At 39.7% G+C, this 19,389-nt stretch overlaps 1 protein-coding gene across 6 annotated transcripts in view; it reads left to right on the top strand.

Moving 5' to 3' along the window:
- LOC311156477 (sodium channel protein type 5 subunit alpha-like) overlaps positions 1 to 19,389 on the top strand; it is a 216,366-nt gene that overhangs the window by 51,602 nt on the left and 145,375 nt on the right. For all 6 annotated transcript variants that reach the window (XM_084210431.1, XM_084210430.1, XM_084210428.1 and 3 more), the window contains exons 6-7: positions 3,944 to 4,035; positions 12,397 to 12,627. In XM_084210431.1, the coding sequence (XP_084066557.1) occupies positions 3,944 to 4,035; positions 12,397 to 12,627 (323 nt within the window). The remainder of the gene's footprint in view (positions 1 to 3,943; positions 4,036 to 12,396; positions 12,628 to 19,389) is intronic.

The following is a 19,389-nucleotide window of genomic DNA, read 5'->3' as shown; positions in this document are numbered from 1 at the left end:
CTCCACTTCCTAAACACAGAAGGATCTGATCTGATCTCCCTGGCTTTTTTCTGCTGAATGATACCTGTATCCAGTTCTGGGTTTAGGTTAGTTCTTGCTGCTAGCTTTAACCCCCATAATTCACAGCATAAAGTGAGATTCGAGTGTGTTAACACTAACATCTGAGCTGAACTCCAGGGGCTGTGAAATTTGAATGGAACCGAAATCAGGAAAGAATATTCAACAAAAGGTAGCTAAAACACCAGTGAGGGCCACTGAATTTGAAAGCACAACTCTGTCAGGGCACAAGGATCAAGACCAGTACTCATGGAGACTCTGGATGATGCTCTTGGTCATATGGTTTAATTTTAGGTAGTCCTATGAGGAGCAGGGAATTGCCCTCTTGAGCCTTATGAGTCCCTTCCTATAGCTTGAGATATTTTATAATTCTGTGGTTCTTAGCAGCAGAACAGCATGAAAGTGTGTAAAACCTAAGTGAACTTCCTCAGGAGCACTCCCAGTTATTTCAGTAGGCTTTGGATCTAAGCCAGCCCTAGGCCAGGTCCTGGTATCTGTTGCTGCATTCCTATGGATTTGGCTGAACTGACATCTGGCCACTATGATAAGCCTTTAAAAAAACAAATCAGTGCAGATGGGGAGAATCTTTTGGAGGTCAGCACACACTGGGTATTTTTTGCAGCTAAACTTTTCCTCAAGCATTGCTAAGTGCAATTCTCCTGCACCTTTTAGTGACAAGACAACACCACAGAGTCACCATCCTGCTCTCCTGTCCCCTGTCCATCAGGCAGCTGGTAAAAGCAGGGTTAAATAATCCATCTGTTTGTGAGTCGGGATGTAAGTTTATTTGTAGGTCTCAGAATTCAGCCCAACGTGGAGAATTTCTGTGCATGGGTTCTCACTTTTCTAGAAGGAAGGAGGTTTCTGACAGCAGGGTTGAAAGGAGCAGAGAAAAGGACAAGAGGAGCCACAGCTTCCAGCTTTGGTCCTGAATCTGTTCTTCCTCATCTGGTCAGCTTGGGCAGAGGCTGAGGCATCTCCCCCAGGTCTGGGGACATCTCAGACTGAAATTCAGGTCTGAACTGTCAGTGGGGGACACGGTCTGAGTACCCCTTAAATTGTCTCTACATCATCTGTGGATGTTTGGGACATAGGGAGCAGGAAAGATGAGAAGGTTTGCACAGACCTTGAGGTGGACAGTAACCCACAGGAGAATTATTCACTCTGTTGGTAGGAACCAGGGTTTGGTGCCTGCAAATTGTGGGTTTACCCCTCTTTTTTATTTTCTAATTCTAGACTTGAATGGCCACTCAGTGCTCCAACCCAAGGATCATGAAAAATCCTTAAATCATTTTCTTATGAGAGGCTTGGGATTCTGTGCTTTCTCTCCTAACTACCTTTTGATTTTCTTTCCAAATGATATTTCACATCTTAGTTAGAACATCCCTAAAACAGGGGGACCTACAACTGTGAACTATCAAACTTTTTAATATCAAACTATTTTCTTAATACCAAACTCCCTCTTCACAACCAGAATCCATTCCTAGTGTTTCTTACTTTAAGGCATATTATACTAAGCCTTTAAGGATGGAAAATTAATGGAATTCTGGAATAAAAAAAGAAAAGGAAAAGTGTTTCCTTGAGCCCAGGGGCAGCAGTGAGAGAGTTAAAAGTGGCTGCAATATGATCTTCATATGTACAATGAAACCTCCTTCCCAAGTATGCAAGCAGCAGATAGTACAGAGACTTGGATAATGGAATCTATTCTGATACGATTTAGCCTTCATACAAATCCAATTTGCAAGTAATTTAAAGTAAGATGGATCACACAGGTAACTCTGGTGTTGTCTTTGCTTGTAGCCTGTGTGCTGCCAGAGGTATTTCTGTATCTGCAAACAAAGATGGGCTGGGAATTCAAAATGGAAGAGCCTGATAAGGGGCCATGAGATTCAGATGGACAGAGGGTTTTGAGCTAACAGAAAATACAATTATTTCACTGATGGGTGCTACAGTGGGAAGGCCATCATTTGCTTTAGAGTTCTTGCAAAATAGCTTCTTGTCTTCTCTTTTGGGCAAAACCAGCACAGACTGGGCCACAGAGGGTTGTTTTAAATAGCACACTGGAGAATAAGACATGCTGCAGGTCTCCAGGGCTTTTCTCCTGTCCTGTGCCAGCAGACAGAGCCGTGGCTTGTGACCCTCTCTGGGGTCAGGGATGGGTTCAAAAGAAATTATGAAAATGCCCTTGTGTAGATCCCTCTCTCCCAGACTAGTTCCTCTTTCCAGGAGAGATGAAGAGGCAGCTGTAGCTCTGGGTTGGGAAGTGCCCTGTCAAAATCTTAAAGACAATAAGCAATTCCCTGGCTAATGGGAAGATTCAGCATAGGAATTCCAGTTACTTCTCACTCCCTGGTACAGAAGAGATGGTCAGCAGCATTTTAATTGAAGAAATGACCGAAATAAATCCTAATTGACTATTTGAAGCAGCAGTATTATCTGCTTCATATGCTTGTTCACATATTTATAAAGTGTTTTTAGAAATTTCTGGTCAGCAAAACCATAGTCCCATCCCAAAATGTGCTTCTCCCCAAATTATTTTTTCCTTCACCTTTCATGCTGAAGAAGAATTTGGGAGAGAAGCACAAGGTAAAGCTGGGGAGGAAACAGGTAAATCGTTGTCCAGACTCCCCTGTGAGATTATGAAGAGAAGCAATGTTGTTCTTCCAGGCTATAATCTGGATTAGTAGATATGGAGAGGATGCTTTGTCCTCCCCAGGGGCCTTTGGACAAAGGCCACTTAAGCAGGCTTTTTAAAATAACCAGGTGAGTTTTTTCTGTAAGAAAGGCCCCAAAGAAGTAGGGCAGTTGAATGAAATCTGGTAGAATTTTAGAGGTAAAATTCAAGGGTCCAAGATCTCTGTTGTTCTGAAGATACAGTGGTGACTTTGGTTTTTCTGCATACTGACTGGGAGGAAATCATTTTGTACAACTCTGATTAAATGAAACTCATTCCATGACTGGAATGCTCCCTCCTGGGAGCATTTAGCTGGGATGTGATGAGTCTCCAGGATGACCAAGAGAGGCATGGCAGGGAACAGCCAGGACTGGTATTTTAATAATAAAGAGTTTTTAGTAGGATGGCAGTTATATTCATTTAGACTCCATCTTCCCACAGCCGAAGGGCATGAAATTGAAATATAAAACAAAATACAATTTAAAGCATCTCTTGAAACCAAAATTTGCTTTACCACAGAACTACAGCATCTTAAACCAAATAACCCAATCAAAATGTTTGAACTATTTTGCTATGTTGTCCTATATGTAGTTTTCAGAAGCTATTATGTGAAAATTGCTCGAGTATTTGAAACAGCAAAATAACTCTTAATATTTCCAATAATGTAAAGATCTTTTTTTTTTTTTTGTTCAACTACATGATGGTAAAATCTTTAAAGTGTTTATGGCTGAACAGCACAATAGCAGAGTTCACCCAGTAGTTTTAAAGGATGGATGCCTAATAAAAAAGTTTAATAGTTCAAGTAGCATTTGAAATGATGTGCACTAATAAAAACCTGGGGCAAATGGCATCAAAGAACAGCCTGAAAAGTGGATGCATCTCTCATTTGGCTGCGTTCACTCCCACTGTGTATGAATGCTTTCTACATTCAGACAAGTCTCATACTCTATTGTATAATTCCAAATAACTGTGACTTAATTCTACAGGTATGTAGGAGAATTTGTGAATGTAGGCAGTGTTTCACCTCTTCGGACTTTCAGGGTATTGAGAGCTTTAAAAACTATTTCAGTAATCCCAGGTAAGACGCCCTGATCCTTACGTTTTGGCTCTCAGCTACAAGTGATTCTTTCTCTGTCTCTCTTTGTCCCTTTGATTGTTGTTTTTTTGGCTGGTGTTTTGTCATTGTCTGTGTGTGACTTTCCCTTGTTACAGATACATAACTGAATTTGTGGACCTGGGCAATGTCTCAGCCTTACGAACGTTCAGAGTGCTGCGGGCGCTGAAAACAATCTCAGTCATTTCAGGTGAAAATCAGGTTAAACACTCGGGCTGCAGTTAAAGCCTACATGCCATTTCCAGTAGTAAACACTGCAATTACCAAAGACTTAACCATAGATACTGATCAGGAAATGGAGGAATGTAGGGAATGTGACCTGTCAATAGAATACACTATTTTTCACGTGTTTTTTCAAATGGTTTTTGCGGGCAGAAGGAATGAGAGTGCCTCCAAAACTGCAGAGCTCACAAGTGCTGCAGTAAGAACAGTGGCTCGTGAATCACATACATAAAGTGCTCATCTGTGGACCCTATGAAGATGGCAATGAAAATCTTTTAAAACCTTTGGATATTGATTTTTAGAAATGGAAGGTTAATGACCTCAAAATGCATATTCATGTTTAAGAGCACATCGATAGAGGAATCTAAATCTGTGCTGTGAGCTGAGGTTTCAAGACTGCAGGCACAGATAGCCTAATTTGTCATGGTGTTTATCCATTTGCATGTGATAGAAACACTGCTGAAATTTTGGGCCTTGAAGAGATTGGAAAACATTTCAGTGTTTATTTTGGTAGGTTCAGCATTTCCTCTACTCGTGTTTTCTCATATTTTCAAGGATATGATCTACCCCCTCTTTACCCCCTCAAAAAAAAAGAAGAAAAATCAGTTTTATTACACATCTGGTAGTGAAAGAAGTTCTTTGTATAATCTCTTACTATTAAAAGAAAAATATTATCAAGTAATTTATGCAGAGTTGAGTCCACTGAGGACTAACCAGGCAACAAAACTTTCTTGCTGAACATTATCTATGGACAGGTCTCATTCAGCCTCAGTGTTTAACATCTCCAACCTGCATGACAAGGTAGAGAAGATAGCAAAAACCATGCATGGTAGATCCTACCTGTGATAATCCTGAACAGATGTTGGCAATTGCATGTTAAAAATATTCAAAACCTTGAGAGAACTGCTCAGATTCTCACTCACAGATCTTTAGGTTAGAAAGGCTTTTCCACCCACTCTATTATACACTATAGTATCAATCTAAACAAATTATGTGTCATAAACTTGCAGGGATATAAATTAAAACTCATCACCACATGGAGCCAGAAATGAGAATTCAGGAATGAAAGTGTTGAGAAAAAAATATATATTTGGGTCTAGAGTTTGGTTCCTCGTTCCAATACTACCGTGATGGAAATCAGGGAAATTACTGGGAAAGCAAGGTACTTTTCATTGGAAGTGTGTGTCCAAATACAGGTTTTAAAGAGATTCATTAGGTCCTTGAAACCGGTACTTGTCTTAATTTTTGTCTTTAAGTTTTAAAGAACAATCTATTTGCAGAGATTTGTGGGGATTTTTAAGTTTTCTCTGACAGGATTTCCATCGAGAAAGGATTTTTATTTTTCTTTGGAAACAGAGCTGAGCATAGCTTCACAGATGCTGTGAGATGACAGTGGCTACTCAGAGAGAAAGGCAGAGTTTGTTTCCTAGATTCCTCTGATAGCAATTTGAAGACTTAACTTGGAGGGACATCCATCTCCAGGGGACACCTTTCACCTTACATCTTGTCTCAGGCTTGAGCCTCTTCAGAGCAGGGCATGCCCATTTTTCTGAGTTATATATAACAATTTTCTGCTGTCCTATATCAGAGGAGGAGTTGAAGCTTGTTTTACATCAAATGATAAGATATGACTTAGTGGGGAAAAAATTGAGTGCTGAGATTCAAAATATCCAGATTCAAGTACACCAAAACCCTTCAGTGATATTAAACACTGAGTTGTTCCATTTGTTAGTTAATAGGAAAAAAAAATGAGGACTGTTATTTATTAAAGTAATGCATAATAACTCACATTCTCTTTTTTCATTCTGACTGAATGTTTGATTAGTTTTTTTGATAACTGCATTTTTATGTACAAGTTCCTGAATTATTTGGTGACATAACTGCATGTAACATGCTAATAGACTATCTGGCCTTTGATTTTATCATCAAGATTACCTGTGCCCTGAGTATTAAATTACAAATGTGGAGAGCTACAAATTGCCACAGCTGCCAGTGAAAAACAGACAAGGTGGGTTTTTTTTTTAATATTAGCAGATAATTTCAGAGGAGTCAGTTCATCTTACAGTTAGGCATATATATTTTAAAAGATATATTGGACATGATGCTGTGGTTTCTCTGGAGACCAGCCTGAGTTTTTAATGATAACATAGGCTTATTATGCTGAGGTGAAATATTTTCCCCCAGCAGGCTTAAAAATGAAAAGATGATGAGCATTAACATCTTTCATGAGATTTTTTGGGGTTAAAATGAAAAGATGATGAGCATTAGCATCTTTCATGAGATTTTGGGGGTTAAAATGAAAAGATGATGAGCATTAGCATCTTTCATGAGATTTTTGGGGTTAATTGCCATAGAGAGGAGAAGGTGGTTGTTATTTTTGCTTCCTCTTTCACATCCCAGGTGAAAAAACACCAAGTTGTATTCTCCTTTGGAAATATCCGAGCTTTCCCTCAATAAAATTGATCACTTTTCCATCAGGTACTTCTATTTGCACAACCATGCTCGGACTCGCCGTGCTCAGTGAAATTGTTTACAGAAAGCCACGGGCCAAGTCCTCCGTGGTGCGAGGCTTCTGTCCAGCAAAGCACTTAGAGGCTGCTTTTCAAAGGCATTCTGCTTCACTTGGAATCAATGACTTTCTCTATTGACTCCAGAGGGAGTCAGTAAAGCTGACAATTAGTGCTTTTAAAAATCTCACCTACCTTTAATGTCTGGCTCTAAGTGCTCAAGCAGGCACAGGGATCTTTAGAGGGACACAGGCTCCAAGGGCTGAAAAAGATCTCCTAAATTCAGAGTCCATTCCCCTGGCCTAAGGCTGCATTTAGCACAGCTCAAGCACGGCATGGTATTTATTGCCTGACTCCTTTGGGAAGCCCTTCAAAGGTGGAGGTCCCAGGGTCTCCCTGAGAAGTCCAGGAACTGTTCCAGTGACTCATTGTTTTTGTTATTAGAAGATTTGTCCCTGGTGGATGGTTCAGATCCAGAACCAACAACACAAATGTTGGCATCTACCAGCCAGCTTCCCTCTCGCTGGAGAGCTGGGGCTCAGTTTGAGTGCCAGAGTGCCAATATCCTGCTCCACATGTGCATGGACCTGCAGGTCCTGTCTCTGAATGCAGCCTCCCTCTCTCTTGCTTCATCAGATCTCTCTTTTTTCCCCTGGAGCTGTGTAAAACATCAGGTCAGTGCCTCATCTCCTGTGGCAGCCCTGGACATGCCAGAAGACCATGGAACTCCTCAATTTTCCTTTTTCTGCACTGAGCACACCCATTTCTTCCTGTTTTCCCATGTTTGCCCATGATGTTTCCATGAGAGGAAAACAAGTTTTGTACAGGTTCAGGTGCTTGGAAATAGGTAACATTTTCTCTATGGGAGCATTTTAAAACCTTTAACTCTCAGTGATTTGATTTACTAATTGGCGTCTTGCGTGTTCCCATGGCAACTGGATTCATTTGTTTTTCTAGTCAGATAGGAACCATGGTCAGCAGCAGAACAACCCACTGAAGCCATTCATTTGTCTCCCATTAGCATCCCATTACCAGACCATCCAAATCCCAGTGGGCTCAATAGGAACAACAACAGAGGGCCTTGAATCATATTTTATCCTCCTGGAAATCACCGATGTTTTTGCTAAGTACTAATTGAGATAACATAAACCCTGAGGTACACCCTCTCCATAAAAACACCACGAAAAGCAGGCCATCATCATCATCATCATCATCATCACAATCCTCATCATCACCCCCAGGATTTTGAAAACTGCCTGTGTGCAGCTGTACCCAGAGAAGTTCCCCTGCTCTTTCTGGAGCAGGCGTGTGCACCACGGACATCTCACACAAAACGACAGGGTACCGGGGAAAGGTGACCTCATAGAAAATTGGGCCAAGGCACTTTGGGGCCTGATCCAGCTCCCATTTAAGTTAGTGTGAGACTAAAGGCTATAAATAGTGCTGTGAATGTTATCCAGTGCCTCTGTGATAGCCAGAACAGAGCTCGGAGAACAAGAATTAAGACTGTGTGGAGGAGACTGACCCCCGTTCACTGCACTGAAATCCTGCTGCAGGGAGGTAAATGTCACCCTTTTGGTGGGGAAATCACTTAACTCACGAGGTAACTATCCCAGAGGTGAGAAACATATGGCATATTTGTGTTTTCCTTGGAGACTGGACTGTCAGTCACTTTTCCATGCTAAGCCAGCCTGCAGGAATGCTGACACCAATTCAAGTTTGCCAACACGTTGTTAAACTCTCTCTGCTGCCCCATGTCTCAGTAAGTAATGACAAAATACACTCATCGAGGATGAGCCCTTCTCTCCCTACATGCCTGTGACTCATGCAGACATTTACAGGACACAGGTGTATCCTCAGGGAAAAGAATGGGCTCGATGAACACAACCCTGCTGCAAGACACACTCTTTTTTCTTTTTTTTTTTTCCTTTTTTTGTGTTTTTTTATTTTTCTTCTCCTTCCCGCTTGTTTCCAGACTGTGCATGAACGTGTCTGATGTTCTGTAGGTGATTGCCAACATCTGGTATGGATGTCATACTGAATTATGCTAATACTTCCCCACATCTCACATAAGGAATGGATGGTGTTTTGGGATCTTGCCATTTCTCATTGTTTGGTGTTGCTTGCATTTTCTATGGTTTCTGATTTGCATTTGAAAAATGATTATTTGATTAACCTCTGAATGTGATAATTTCTACCTGCCTTAACAGGAACATTTGGGCCAAATTCTTCTTGTTCTCTGCAGATGTCAGGCTGCCCATACAGCCCTCATTCCACTGATTTTGGATCTCGTGGTTTTTTTCATGTCATGCAAGCAGGATTTGGCCCAGAGGTGTGGAAAGAAGTCAGTGATTCAGAAAAAGCCTGCTATTGATTTACTCCACAGGGAGTAATCTATAGACCCATTGTTATTAACAGCTGTAGATGTTACTCAGCTTTGGATCAGATCCTCAGGTTTTTTCCTGCATGCTGCCTGGTTTGATGTTTGACTTGCAAGAATTAAGTAAATGCCTTTAATGCCCCATAAATAATATCTTCTATTAAGCTATATTGCCATGCTCTCATTGGCACTATTTCAAAGAAGGATTATTTCTCCAGAAGATTTAACCGTGCTCTAAATTTGAATACATCTAGCATTGCTTTTACAAAACATGGAATTGATTCAGAGAGATGCAGAGCACCTGCAAGAAGTCCTGAGTGTCCTTAATTCCCCTCAGCCCTTCTCTTTTAGAGGCACAGATAGTTTAAATGAGCAATGAATTAAATATTTTCCTTAGCCTTGGCACTTAGTTTTGTCAACCACCTTGATGGATGCTACTTATTTTTCTGAGAAAAATTTGGTTTTAAAGGGTGAGAAAAAACAGTTTGGCTGTAAGTACAACACTCTGGTGTTTTCCTGGAAAGTTTTAACAAAGGCCCAGGAGGCAGAGTACAAGTTATTTTCAAATGGTCTTTAATTACAGAAATTGTATTACTAAAGTATCATCTTCTTAAATTGTTCAGAAGCTCGTAAGCTATCAAAACAAAACAAAACAAAAAAATTAAAAAGGAAGTAGAGCAGAAAACCCTCTCATAAAGAAATTATTTGATACCTGCAAGGAATGAACTTGTGAAACAAAGAGTATAGAATTGCTATTTTATTTAAAACTCCAGTAAGTAATCTGGGAAAAACATGTTTCATGAAGTGACCTTGAAATTGGCAATACTGAGGCTTGATTTTGAAAACAGTGTCTTTATTGGTGACTAGAATTTTGTAAGGTTTTTTCTCTACTATTATCCCTCTTCGTATTAGGACTCCCATTGTCCTTGCCCATATGAGTAAGATTAATTAGTGCACTTGGTACAAATACAGACTCCAAGTTTGTATTTGTATTACAAACAAATCAATGTTCTGCAGGGATTTCACAGGGAGTATGGCAGCAAAAGAATTTGTAGAATTTTTTTCCTTAAGACTCAGTTTACATTTGGATTTGCCAAGTTTAACCAACTTCAATGAAGTAACATCTGTGCGTTCAAAGGCCAACCAATGATAAGAATCACTGAAAATATTTCAGAATATTAGATTTAAAAAATTTAGAAATCTAGTTTATTTGCAAATATCTTCCTTGCCTCACTACTTGTGTAAGACCTAGCTGTCTTAAAGATCTTATAATGCTGGGCAAGGCTGACACCCCAGAAGTCCTTTCAGAATTGGGCTACATCTAAAATTACTTCCTGTTCAGGTAAAAAATTTTCTCAAGGCTAGATTAGCAGAAGAGGTTTCATTTTATTTTGACATGAAAACAGGCAGCCAAGCCTACAGATCGGTTCAAAAATTCAAAGTCAGCCTTTTTCTAAGTATCTGAGTAGAATTGACCTCATTTGTAAAAGCTTTTTTCTGGTGAGGAGGAGAGGTAGCATGAAAATCCAGGTTTTGCCTAATGTTTGTCCTGCAACAATTTATGTTTTATTTTTGAGCAGAGCAGGGAGCTGTCTAACCCTCTTTACCATGCCACAAACTAATTTTGGAGGGGCAAACAAAGAATTTAGTGGGGAGAACAGCAACTGTCAGAACCAGAGCACACAGCCTCCAGCTGCACCAAGGGAAGTTTAGGTTGGATATCAGGAAAAGGTTTTTCCCAGAAAGAGTGATAAAGTTCTGGAATGTTCTGCCCGGGGAGGTGGTGCAGTCCCCATCCCTGGGTGTGTTTAACAAAGCCTGGATGTGGCACTGGGTGCCAGGGCTGAGTTGAGGGGTTGGGGCTGGGTTGGACTGGATGATCTTGAAGGTCTCTTCCAACCTGGTCCTTCTGGGACTTCTGTGAGCTCCCCACACCTGGTGGATCAGTGCCTTTCAGTTAAATGGGCCGTGTCACAGTTGTTAATTCACAGATCAGCAATATCCCATGCAGCAGTGGAGTATTTTAGGTGGCAGGATGCAGGGACTGCTGCACCTGTTGGCCATTCCAGCAGCTCATCCTCATCTGAGAAACCCTGGTTTCCCTTCACTCCAACCAGAGGTTTTTAAGGAAAGCCAAAAGCTAATATTGCTTTCTTATGAGTCCTGAAGTACATTTTCACATTATTTCCAATTATGCAGCACTAGCTCAGCCTTTGTGGCTGCCAAACTCTTGGGGTGGAATTCCAGGGAACTGAGATTTAATGTGTGTGTTCATATTCAGTGAGCAAATCAATGTGCTTCTGAATATTGCCCAGGAGATTTCCTCCTGTTTCCTCTTTGCATTTTCTTTTTTTTCTATTTAAATCAATTTCTCTTATTGCTGCCATACTGGTGACACAGATTATCAGAAGCATTTATTACTGCTTGCCAATATAATTAAATATAAATAGGAAAGAAATGAAAAAATTGCCACCAATGTGCAGCTGATATTAATGTCCAGCTGCAGCACACCAGTTTAGAAGAGAGGGGTCTTTTTTTAAAACAGAATGGGGTTTTCTGTTCTAGTCATGTAATATTCAGTCAGCTCAAACAGTGCTGATCTCCAGGAACACTTCAAAAGCAAGAACTATCACTTGAGAAAACTGTATGATTATTTTTATCTGAATATTTATGGAAGAATAAACTCAAGCTAGTGTTACAGGGTGAAATAATAAAAGAGAAGCTAATTTGTGTGACCCAAGCCTTTGGTGTTATGCAATGGGATTATTTATCTACTTTGGCAGCATACTATAAAATGATTAACTTTGCCCAGGTAGTGTGGGAGCCTCAGGTTGTTTTACTCAAATAATTTCCACTGCATTTATTTGATTGCCTGTATTTGGCTTTTTTTCTAATCCCAAATTCTTGTTGTCTTAAGCAAATGAATTGAAGGCAGAGGAATTATTCATATGAGGACAGCATGTTGGATTTGGCACTAAAATATGTAAAATAATCAGGGAATAAACAGCATTTCCATACCTCTTCATCTGTTTATGTGAGGGATAAAGTTATCAGAATCACCTGAGAGATTTAAAAGCAATTCACGTTTTCAATATTCAATGGGATTTAGGCTTTACCACCTTTACTGCAGCTCCATGAAAATATAAAACATTCCATATTTTCTTTATCCATGGGTAGTTTCACATCTCACTGTCCCTCCATCCAGTTCTTCCCCTCCATTTTTAAACCAGTGTTTGTGCAATTCCAGGACTTTTGTCCAAAAGCAGGCCAAACCACACATTCATAGCGATCACTTGTCTCTCGTTTCTGACGTCCAGTTGTAAACACATACTCAAAGCCCTTCGGATTTCCCTTTCCATGCAGTTTTTCATCATGAAAAGCAGCTGTCTGCAGACACATTTCAGTCTCTCAGTCTATAAACTCTTGGCTTTTATCTCCCTAGGGCTGAAGACCATTGTAGGGGCACTTATCCAGTCTGTTAAGAAACTTGCAGATGTGATGATCCTGACCGTTTTCTGCTTGAGTGTCTTTGCCCTCATAGGCCTCCAGCTCTTCATGGGCAACCTGAGACACAAATGTGTCAGGGATTACACCATGTTTAACTTCACCAATGGCTCCCTGTACTTGGATGGTAGGACGTGGAACAACTCTGAGGAATTCCTTAGTGATCCAGGTGAGCTCCTCTTTGCCCTCTAACTGGTTTCTGATCATTTGAGATTTGGGGATTTTTATTTGTTTGTTCTGAGTTGGTGTTTTTGTTGGGATTTTTTGTTTGTTTGTTTGTTTGGTGGTTTTTTAAAATTAAATTGTATTGATGAAGATCTGTACCTCAATCAGCAAGATGTGACTACTGGCTCATCATGATGCCAATGTGGTTTTGAAAGACCTAGGTACCTTTCTCTGAATCTCTATGGTGCCTTCACAGTCCATGCTGAAAATACTTCTGCTGCTTTCCTATGAAGTCCTAGATGCCTCACTGATGATTTTCACAGTTTTAGGGGGTCATATATTTTTAAAGCTCTGTTTTCTGGAATAGAGCAATCACATGAAAATCTCAGCTCTGTGTGTGTGGGTCTGGTTTGCATGTTGTTTCTCTGAAGACACTGTATAGCTCTTGCATTTTCTAGAAAAACTTCAACATTTGAGTTAATGGCCTTAAAAACATTCAAAAGGTAAAGCAAAGCAATTCAATTTTTATAAATCAGAAAAATCCCAAGAGAAGCTTTTTAAGGAAATCTTTTGCTGTTTGGGCCTAACTCATTATTTGGGTGGGGCCATCCTGTACAAACCCATGATCTTTTCTATTTTATTTCTTATAAGGAGAAAAATGAACCATGTAATCAACCCATAAAGTGGAATTTTGGTAGAGAGGCAGTGCCATTCTGTCATGGGGTAGCTCTGCTCTGACTCTGTGCACCCTGCAGTCCTACATCTCCAGCCACCTGCACTATAAAAACCCCAAATCTGACTCGTGGGAGTTGCCTGGCTTGACCCAGGGCTCTGTTGAGCCAGGGATTTGTCCAAGGGCAGTCCCTCCATTCCCCACTGGTGACTTCTGGCCTTTCTGATCAGTTCCTCTCCCTGTGGTCTGAGAACCCTGGAAGCAGTGGTGTTAAGAAGGTTTCCTTCAGGGAATAAATAGAAAACTCACCATGGGTGACTTTAGGGCATGATGTGGTGGATGCAGCATTAAGGAAGGACAGGTCACAAAGCTCTGCCTGGGTGAGGGTTGTTTTTGGAACTGGCCCTGACCATCAGCTTATGTGTCCTCTCATGCCCCTGTATCAGAGCCTTATCAGCTCTTGGAATTCTGCTGGGTGATGTGGAACCTGCTGAAGTGTTATCCCATCCCTGCTTCCAGCGAGGAACTGGTAAAGATATTTGTGCACCTGTGCTGGATTGAGGCACCTCAGGGCTCCTCTACCCACAGAGGACTGAGACCTGTGTGAGGAGCTGCTTTCCCTCTCTCACAGAGGCATTGAGAGACAAAACAGTGATGGCTGGAAGCATAAAGCCCTGCAAGAAAGGTGAAAGGAAGAAATGGGGCCATGAAGATAGTTTGGCTCTCTGGAAATGGAAATAGGGTAAATGTGGTACAGGAAATTCTGTTAAAATACAGATAATGTCAGGGCCAGCTGCAGCATTGCTTTAAATGTGAGGAATTGTACAGCTGCTCCAGCATACCATGAGCAAGTTTATTTATGCAGTCTTGATATGGGAGGAGGGCAGACTCCCAGAAATCCATATAGGAAATCCTGCAATGGTTAATAGGGTCATGAAAATATACTTGCTATCACTAGAGGAGATTTTCCCATTACAAAGATAACCAACTAGGTGAGATAATGGATTAAAGTGAATTAAATTTTGACCACAGTGTATTACTAGGAAGTAATAATAATAAAATTAATTAGTATTTTCATAATACCTGAAAATAAAGACATGGTGCATTATGACAAACAGTTATCACTTACTTTGGTTAGACAGAAATTACTAAAATTGTGAAAGTGTCGAGGCAATGCAGCAGGCCCCTGAAGACCAAGAAGAATAACAGATTTATAAGAAAAAATAGTGACCTCTGAATAAGAACAATGAAGCCTTCCTCAAAATGCTCAAGGAGGAGGCTTAGCTATTAGGCAAGAGAGAACAATATTAAATAGGATTTTCATTTAACACCCCCTATTGCACTAAAGTGATTCAGAAATGGAAGGACTGGCTCATTTTGTGACTAGATGGGATAGTGCTTTGTGTTTCATTTTGCATAAGTATTATGGTGAAATGAAGCGACCGTTTAAGGGAGAGGCACTGACCACAATTTAATAACAGTCCGAATTTCAAGTACTGCAGGGAATTAAGCAATACATACAGTTAGATTAAAGTGTAGGTAGACCAAATTAGATAAAAAGAGGAATATATTAAGGAACAGAATCATGTCAGTGTTTGTTCTGAAGAAGAACTAGAGAAGAAAATTGGCCAGCGTGTTGAGATAGTAGAGTTCACTCAAAGGGAGCACAGAAAATTACAAGAGCTCTTTGGAGATTTCAAAACCAATGTGGCTGAGTCATTTAGTTTGGAGAAGGATTGCTGATCTAAAAAACCCAGAAAACAGAAACCTGAAGTACTGTCAGAGATCCATATTAATACTTTATAGAAAAAGGGGGAGGCAAAGATATAAAGGAGTGCAAACGACTGAAAATGAAATTGGAGAAATTCTTAATTCTGTTCATCAGGACACCAAAATAGAGAATTAAAATGGGGTGATGTGACAGTTCTCTCCTTGAAAGGCAAAAATTTTTTTTTGATTCTTTAAGAACATTTTATTATTTTAAAGGACAGCAGGGAACCTCTGAAATGGCATCAGCCTCCTCCTGTGCCTTATAACCATTTTTTGCATTAATGAAAAAACAGAAATCAGTAAAACCCCTTAAAAGGGTAATAGAGGGAAGAATTGTTTGGTGCTGCAGAGGAAATAGTTGAGAGATTTAGTCATGAGGTGTGAAGGAAGATAAGAACTTGGTTTTGAGTCTTTCAAAGCCCTTTTTAGTTTGAGATAATTGTGTGCTGTGGGCATTTGCTACAGGGGACATCTTGGTTGTGTCTCTGGAATGGCCCAGGATAGCTCCAGGTCTTCTTTTTTATTCAAAACTTACTTCATATCTGGACAAAGTTCTGTAATCTTTCCTTATCTGTTTTCAACCTCCAGGCAGGAAATTTTTTTCTCATCTTTTTTCTAGATCCTCTCATTTTGGTTTTATATACGGGAAAAAATGTTAGTTTATAACTTTGTGTCATCACTGGCTTAACCACAGTTATGTGGTAGCTCTTGATTTTTGGTTTATCCCTGAGGAAATAACCACCACAACCCCAGATTTCTGGAGCTCCTTCCCTTAACTCCATACTCAAGACCCATGGACACTTTCCTGTTCTACCAGTGTGTTCAAGAAAAGTCTTTTTTCTATAAATCTTGTCAATCCTGCATTGCAAGGTTGCTAATGTATTTGAGAATTGTTGAGTTTTCCCCTCCATCTGCCATGAGATGATCACACACTAAATCCCATAAGGAATTCCTGCCTGTCCTCTCAACATTTTGCTTCTCTTTGCCATCATTTCAATGGCTTCTGCAGCTGGAGGTAACTTGAGAAGAAAGAGGCAAAATTGTAAGCATGGAGATCTGGTGGGAGAATTCAGACTGGCTCTTATTTAGGTTCAGTAAACACTGGAATTAAAAGTCCTAGAATATAAAAGTGTGACCAAATATTCCTGATTGGACTATCAAGAAAGAAAGTGTCCAGGCATTGTCATTAAAAGCTTAACTCTGTGGAAGAAACTTCTGCTGAGTTACTGTGGGTGCTTCTGGTATCTCAGCTTAATTTCTGGGCACAATAGTCATGGTAAGATGAGACAAATTTTTAGTCTTTCCTCAATTTACAGTGGAGATTCAGGTCTAAAATCTGCCTTTTGCTGGGCACCTCTCTTTGGGATGAACAAGAGCACTTTCATATTCTTTTTACCCATTTGAATGGTTCAAAATTTAAACAGGAACTTCTAAGAAGAAGGCTTATCAAAAAAATTATTCCATTCTGGCTTTGTCTCCAATGAGCAATGCTTACCACTGCAAACCTAGAGAGGGGGGAAAATGAAGATTAAGGGAGAAGCAGCTCATCAGGTCTCCCAGTTCCCTCTGTGCCACTGCTCTTTGAATGAATGGATTGTGGGATGAGAGACAGCTGAGCATCAGATAGAATCAGGCTAAAAAATTCTTCATGTCAAGTGCCAGTGGTAAAATTACAATCATTCATCTGGGAAAATGGTGACTACTGATAGGTAATTATTTTCCTACCTGCAGTTCTAGATTTGGTAAGAGATTGTGATCAATAAGCCCAAGGAGGATTATTTTTAGATACTAATAATAACAAACCTGGAAGACTAGAGTTTTAGCTGCAGCAGTGATTGTACATAAAAAATGAAATAAAGGGGGAAAAAAAGTTGAAAATAATGATAGTTTGCACCCACAGCATTATGAAAATTATGAGATCAATATATCAATGTCAAAGTCATTGTGCTGTTGGTTATCATTAGGAGAGTTAATAGTTTAGAAAAACAATAAGCCTAATTTCAATACTTGTAAAGATTTCTAGGAAAGCAGCTCCAAATAACACTCTGGAAAGCTTGTCTTGGGCTGTGGTGTTTAAATTAAAGATGTTTTTGATGAAGTGAAGCTTCATGAATGAGTTAGAAAGGATTAAAAGCTACAGGATGTCAGATGTGTCACTGGCTTCGAGAAGTACCAATGGACTGGGTGTAGCTGGTTCATGTAGCTGGTGATTTTAGAATCTTTAATGTCCTTTATGCATTCCATTATGAAAATAGATTATTGACTAGTCAGTAAGTAGAAATCTGAGTCCTTTGTTGAGCAGGGTTTAATGTAAGGGCTGAAAGCACAAGAAAAAAAGCTTTAGAGAAGAACCTTAAAAATATAATTAAATTATATAAAGTCATTTATGGAATGATAGTCTTAAACCCCAGCATTTTCTTTTTCTTTAGACTAAATACCTTGTTTAAGACACTCTGAAAGAGTCCTGTTTTCAAACTGTTCTCTATACGTTTTCCTCTCAAAATCAGAATATTTTAAGGTAAAAAAGAGCAACCCTGTAATTTCCATTAGATAGTCTTGTCCAAGCAATTGACATTAAGAAAAATTAACAAGTAAAATAAATGAATGTTCAAGCTTTATGAGCCTTTAAGTGGGAGGAATCAGCTACTATTTTTATGGCTTAAAACAGGTATTTCAGGGTTCTTTTTTTCTTCTAGAGTAGTTTCTGGCATTCATTTCAAGGCAGTGATTTTTCTCTTCTTCTGGAGTCAAATTGTGTGGTTAACAGTGATCTGGGGGAAAAAACAAAACAACTTTTAAAAGGAAAAATCCAGATCAAGGTTAATATAATATTTTTTGTCACCTCCAGTTAGACCCAGAAGACTTAGGGTTGCTTCAGGTTCTATATTTAGAAAGATGCATAGAGTATGTGAAGCTTTGGGGATACCCATCCAAATCATGGTATTGGGCACTTGGGAAGGCATCAAAGGCTTGTGTGGAAGAGATGCTGAGGCACAGAAGTGTGAATATATAGAAATGTACATCTGCATGTAGATGAGGCTGTGGGTACCTTTTCTAAGCTCTGTGCCTGATTGTTATCTCTGCCTGATGGAATCGTTTTTGTTTCCACAACCCCTGAAATAGAGCTCTATGAACAGACACTCTGAATCTGTATGGGAACTGTAGAGAGAAGAATTTTGTCCAAGTCAGATAATAAATATGGCCAGTTTGGGGAGAGCTGAAGTGTCTGAGGCGTTGTCTGAGGTGGTAATAGAAGACAGTGAGTGTTTGATGAATAATTATGGAGGTGGGAGGAAAGAGAGAAGCAATAAATCAAGTTGGGACTGGAATAGGTGTTTTTTTAATGTATGATTGTGAATGAACCAGTGATTAAAACAAGGAACCTCTCTGAGCTTTCAGATGGTGCTTGTCAGCATGGGATCTATTGACATTACTCTAACTGTAATAAATATTGTGGCTTTGTTCAAGTACTGTGGGTCTTTTGATAACTAGCTTCATCAATGCTCAAAACTTAAGGCTCTGATGTGTTATTAACATGGGTATTGTACCTGTGCACTTTAATTTTTTAAGCTAAATACAAAAAGAAAACCCCAACAGAGGTGTAAGCATCAGAAAACCATAGGAATTGATAATGCTGAATCCAATACAGTCTTTTCCTGACCATCCAGTAAGATTATTTTTTCAGCCTTGTGGTGAAAGATGATGTTCTTATATTGTAAATATTTGGAATATTTTATGAAACAGGAGGATTTCTATCTCAGTTCCACCTTTTGTTCTCACTACTGCTAATAGAAAGGAGAGATCTGCTTGAGGAAAGATCTGCCATGAAAAATTCAGACTAAAGATTTTCAGTTTTCCTGCATCTTCAAATTGTTCATAAACTACAGAGTTAAAACACCACCTGGCTTGAACAGTGATGTGCATTTAAAAGGACTTTCTGTGTGCTCATTAAGGTCTGTCCATGGAATGCTCTGTGCTCCAGGTTCAGCAATAAAGTGCATTACAAAGGCAAGAGGCATCTTCTGCTTTTACCTCTGAGCCCAGGAGCATCTTGAGCAGAGAATAACTTGCATTGCTGTTTGCTCTTATTGCACTGGTTTTATGGAATAGGTAAAGATATATTTTCTCCTGATAATTTCCATCAGTGTTGAACTCCCCCATGTGTGGTAGAGATAAAATATGGGAATTCCCAGGCTCAATCTGGCCCTGGCATACCTAGAGCAGCATCTCTCTGTGCCACTGAACAATCCCATTTGCTCCAGCAAATGATTAGTAGAGCTCAAAGTATAGATATTTTTCTCATTTTCTATTAACAATAACTGT

Source organism: Fringilla coelebs, assembly GCF_963513975.1.
Source record: "Fringilla coelebs genome assembly, chromosome: 1".
Classification (NCBI taxonomy): Eukaryota; Metazoa; Chordata; class Aves; order Passeriformes; family Fringillidae; genus Fringilla; species Fringilla coelebs.
This window is presented reverse-complemented; position numbering and strand designations above follow the sequence as displayed.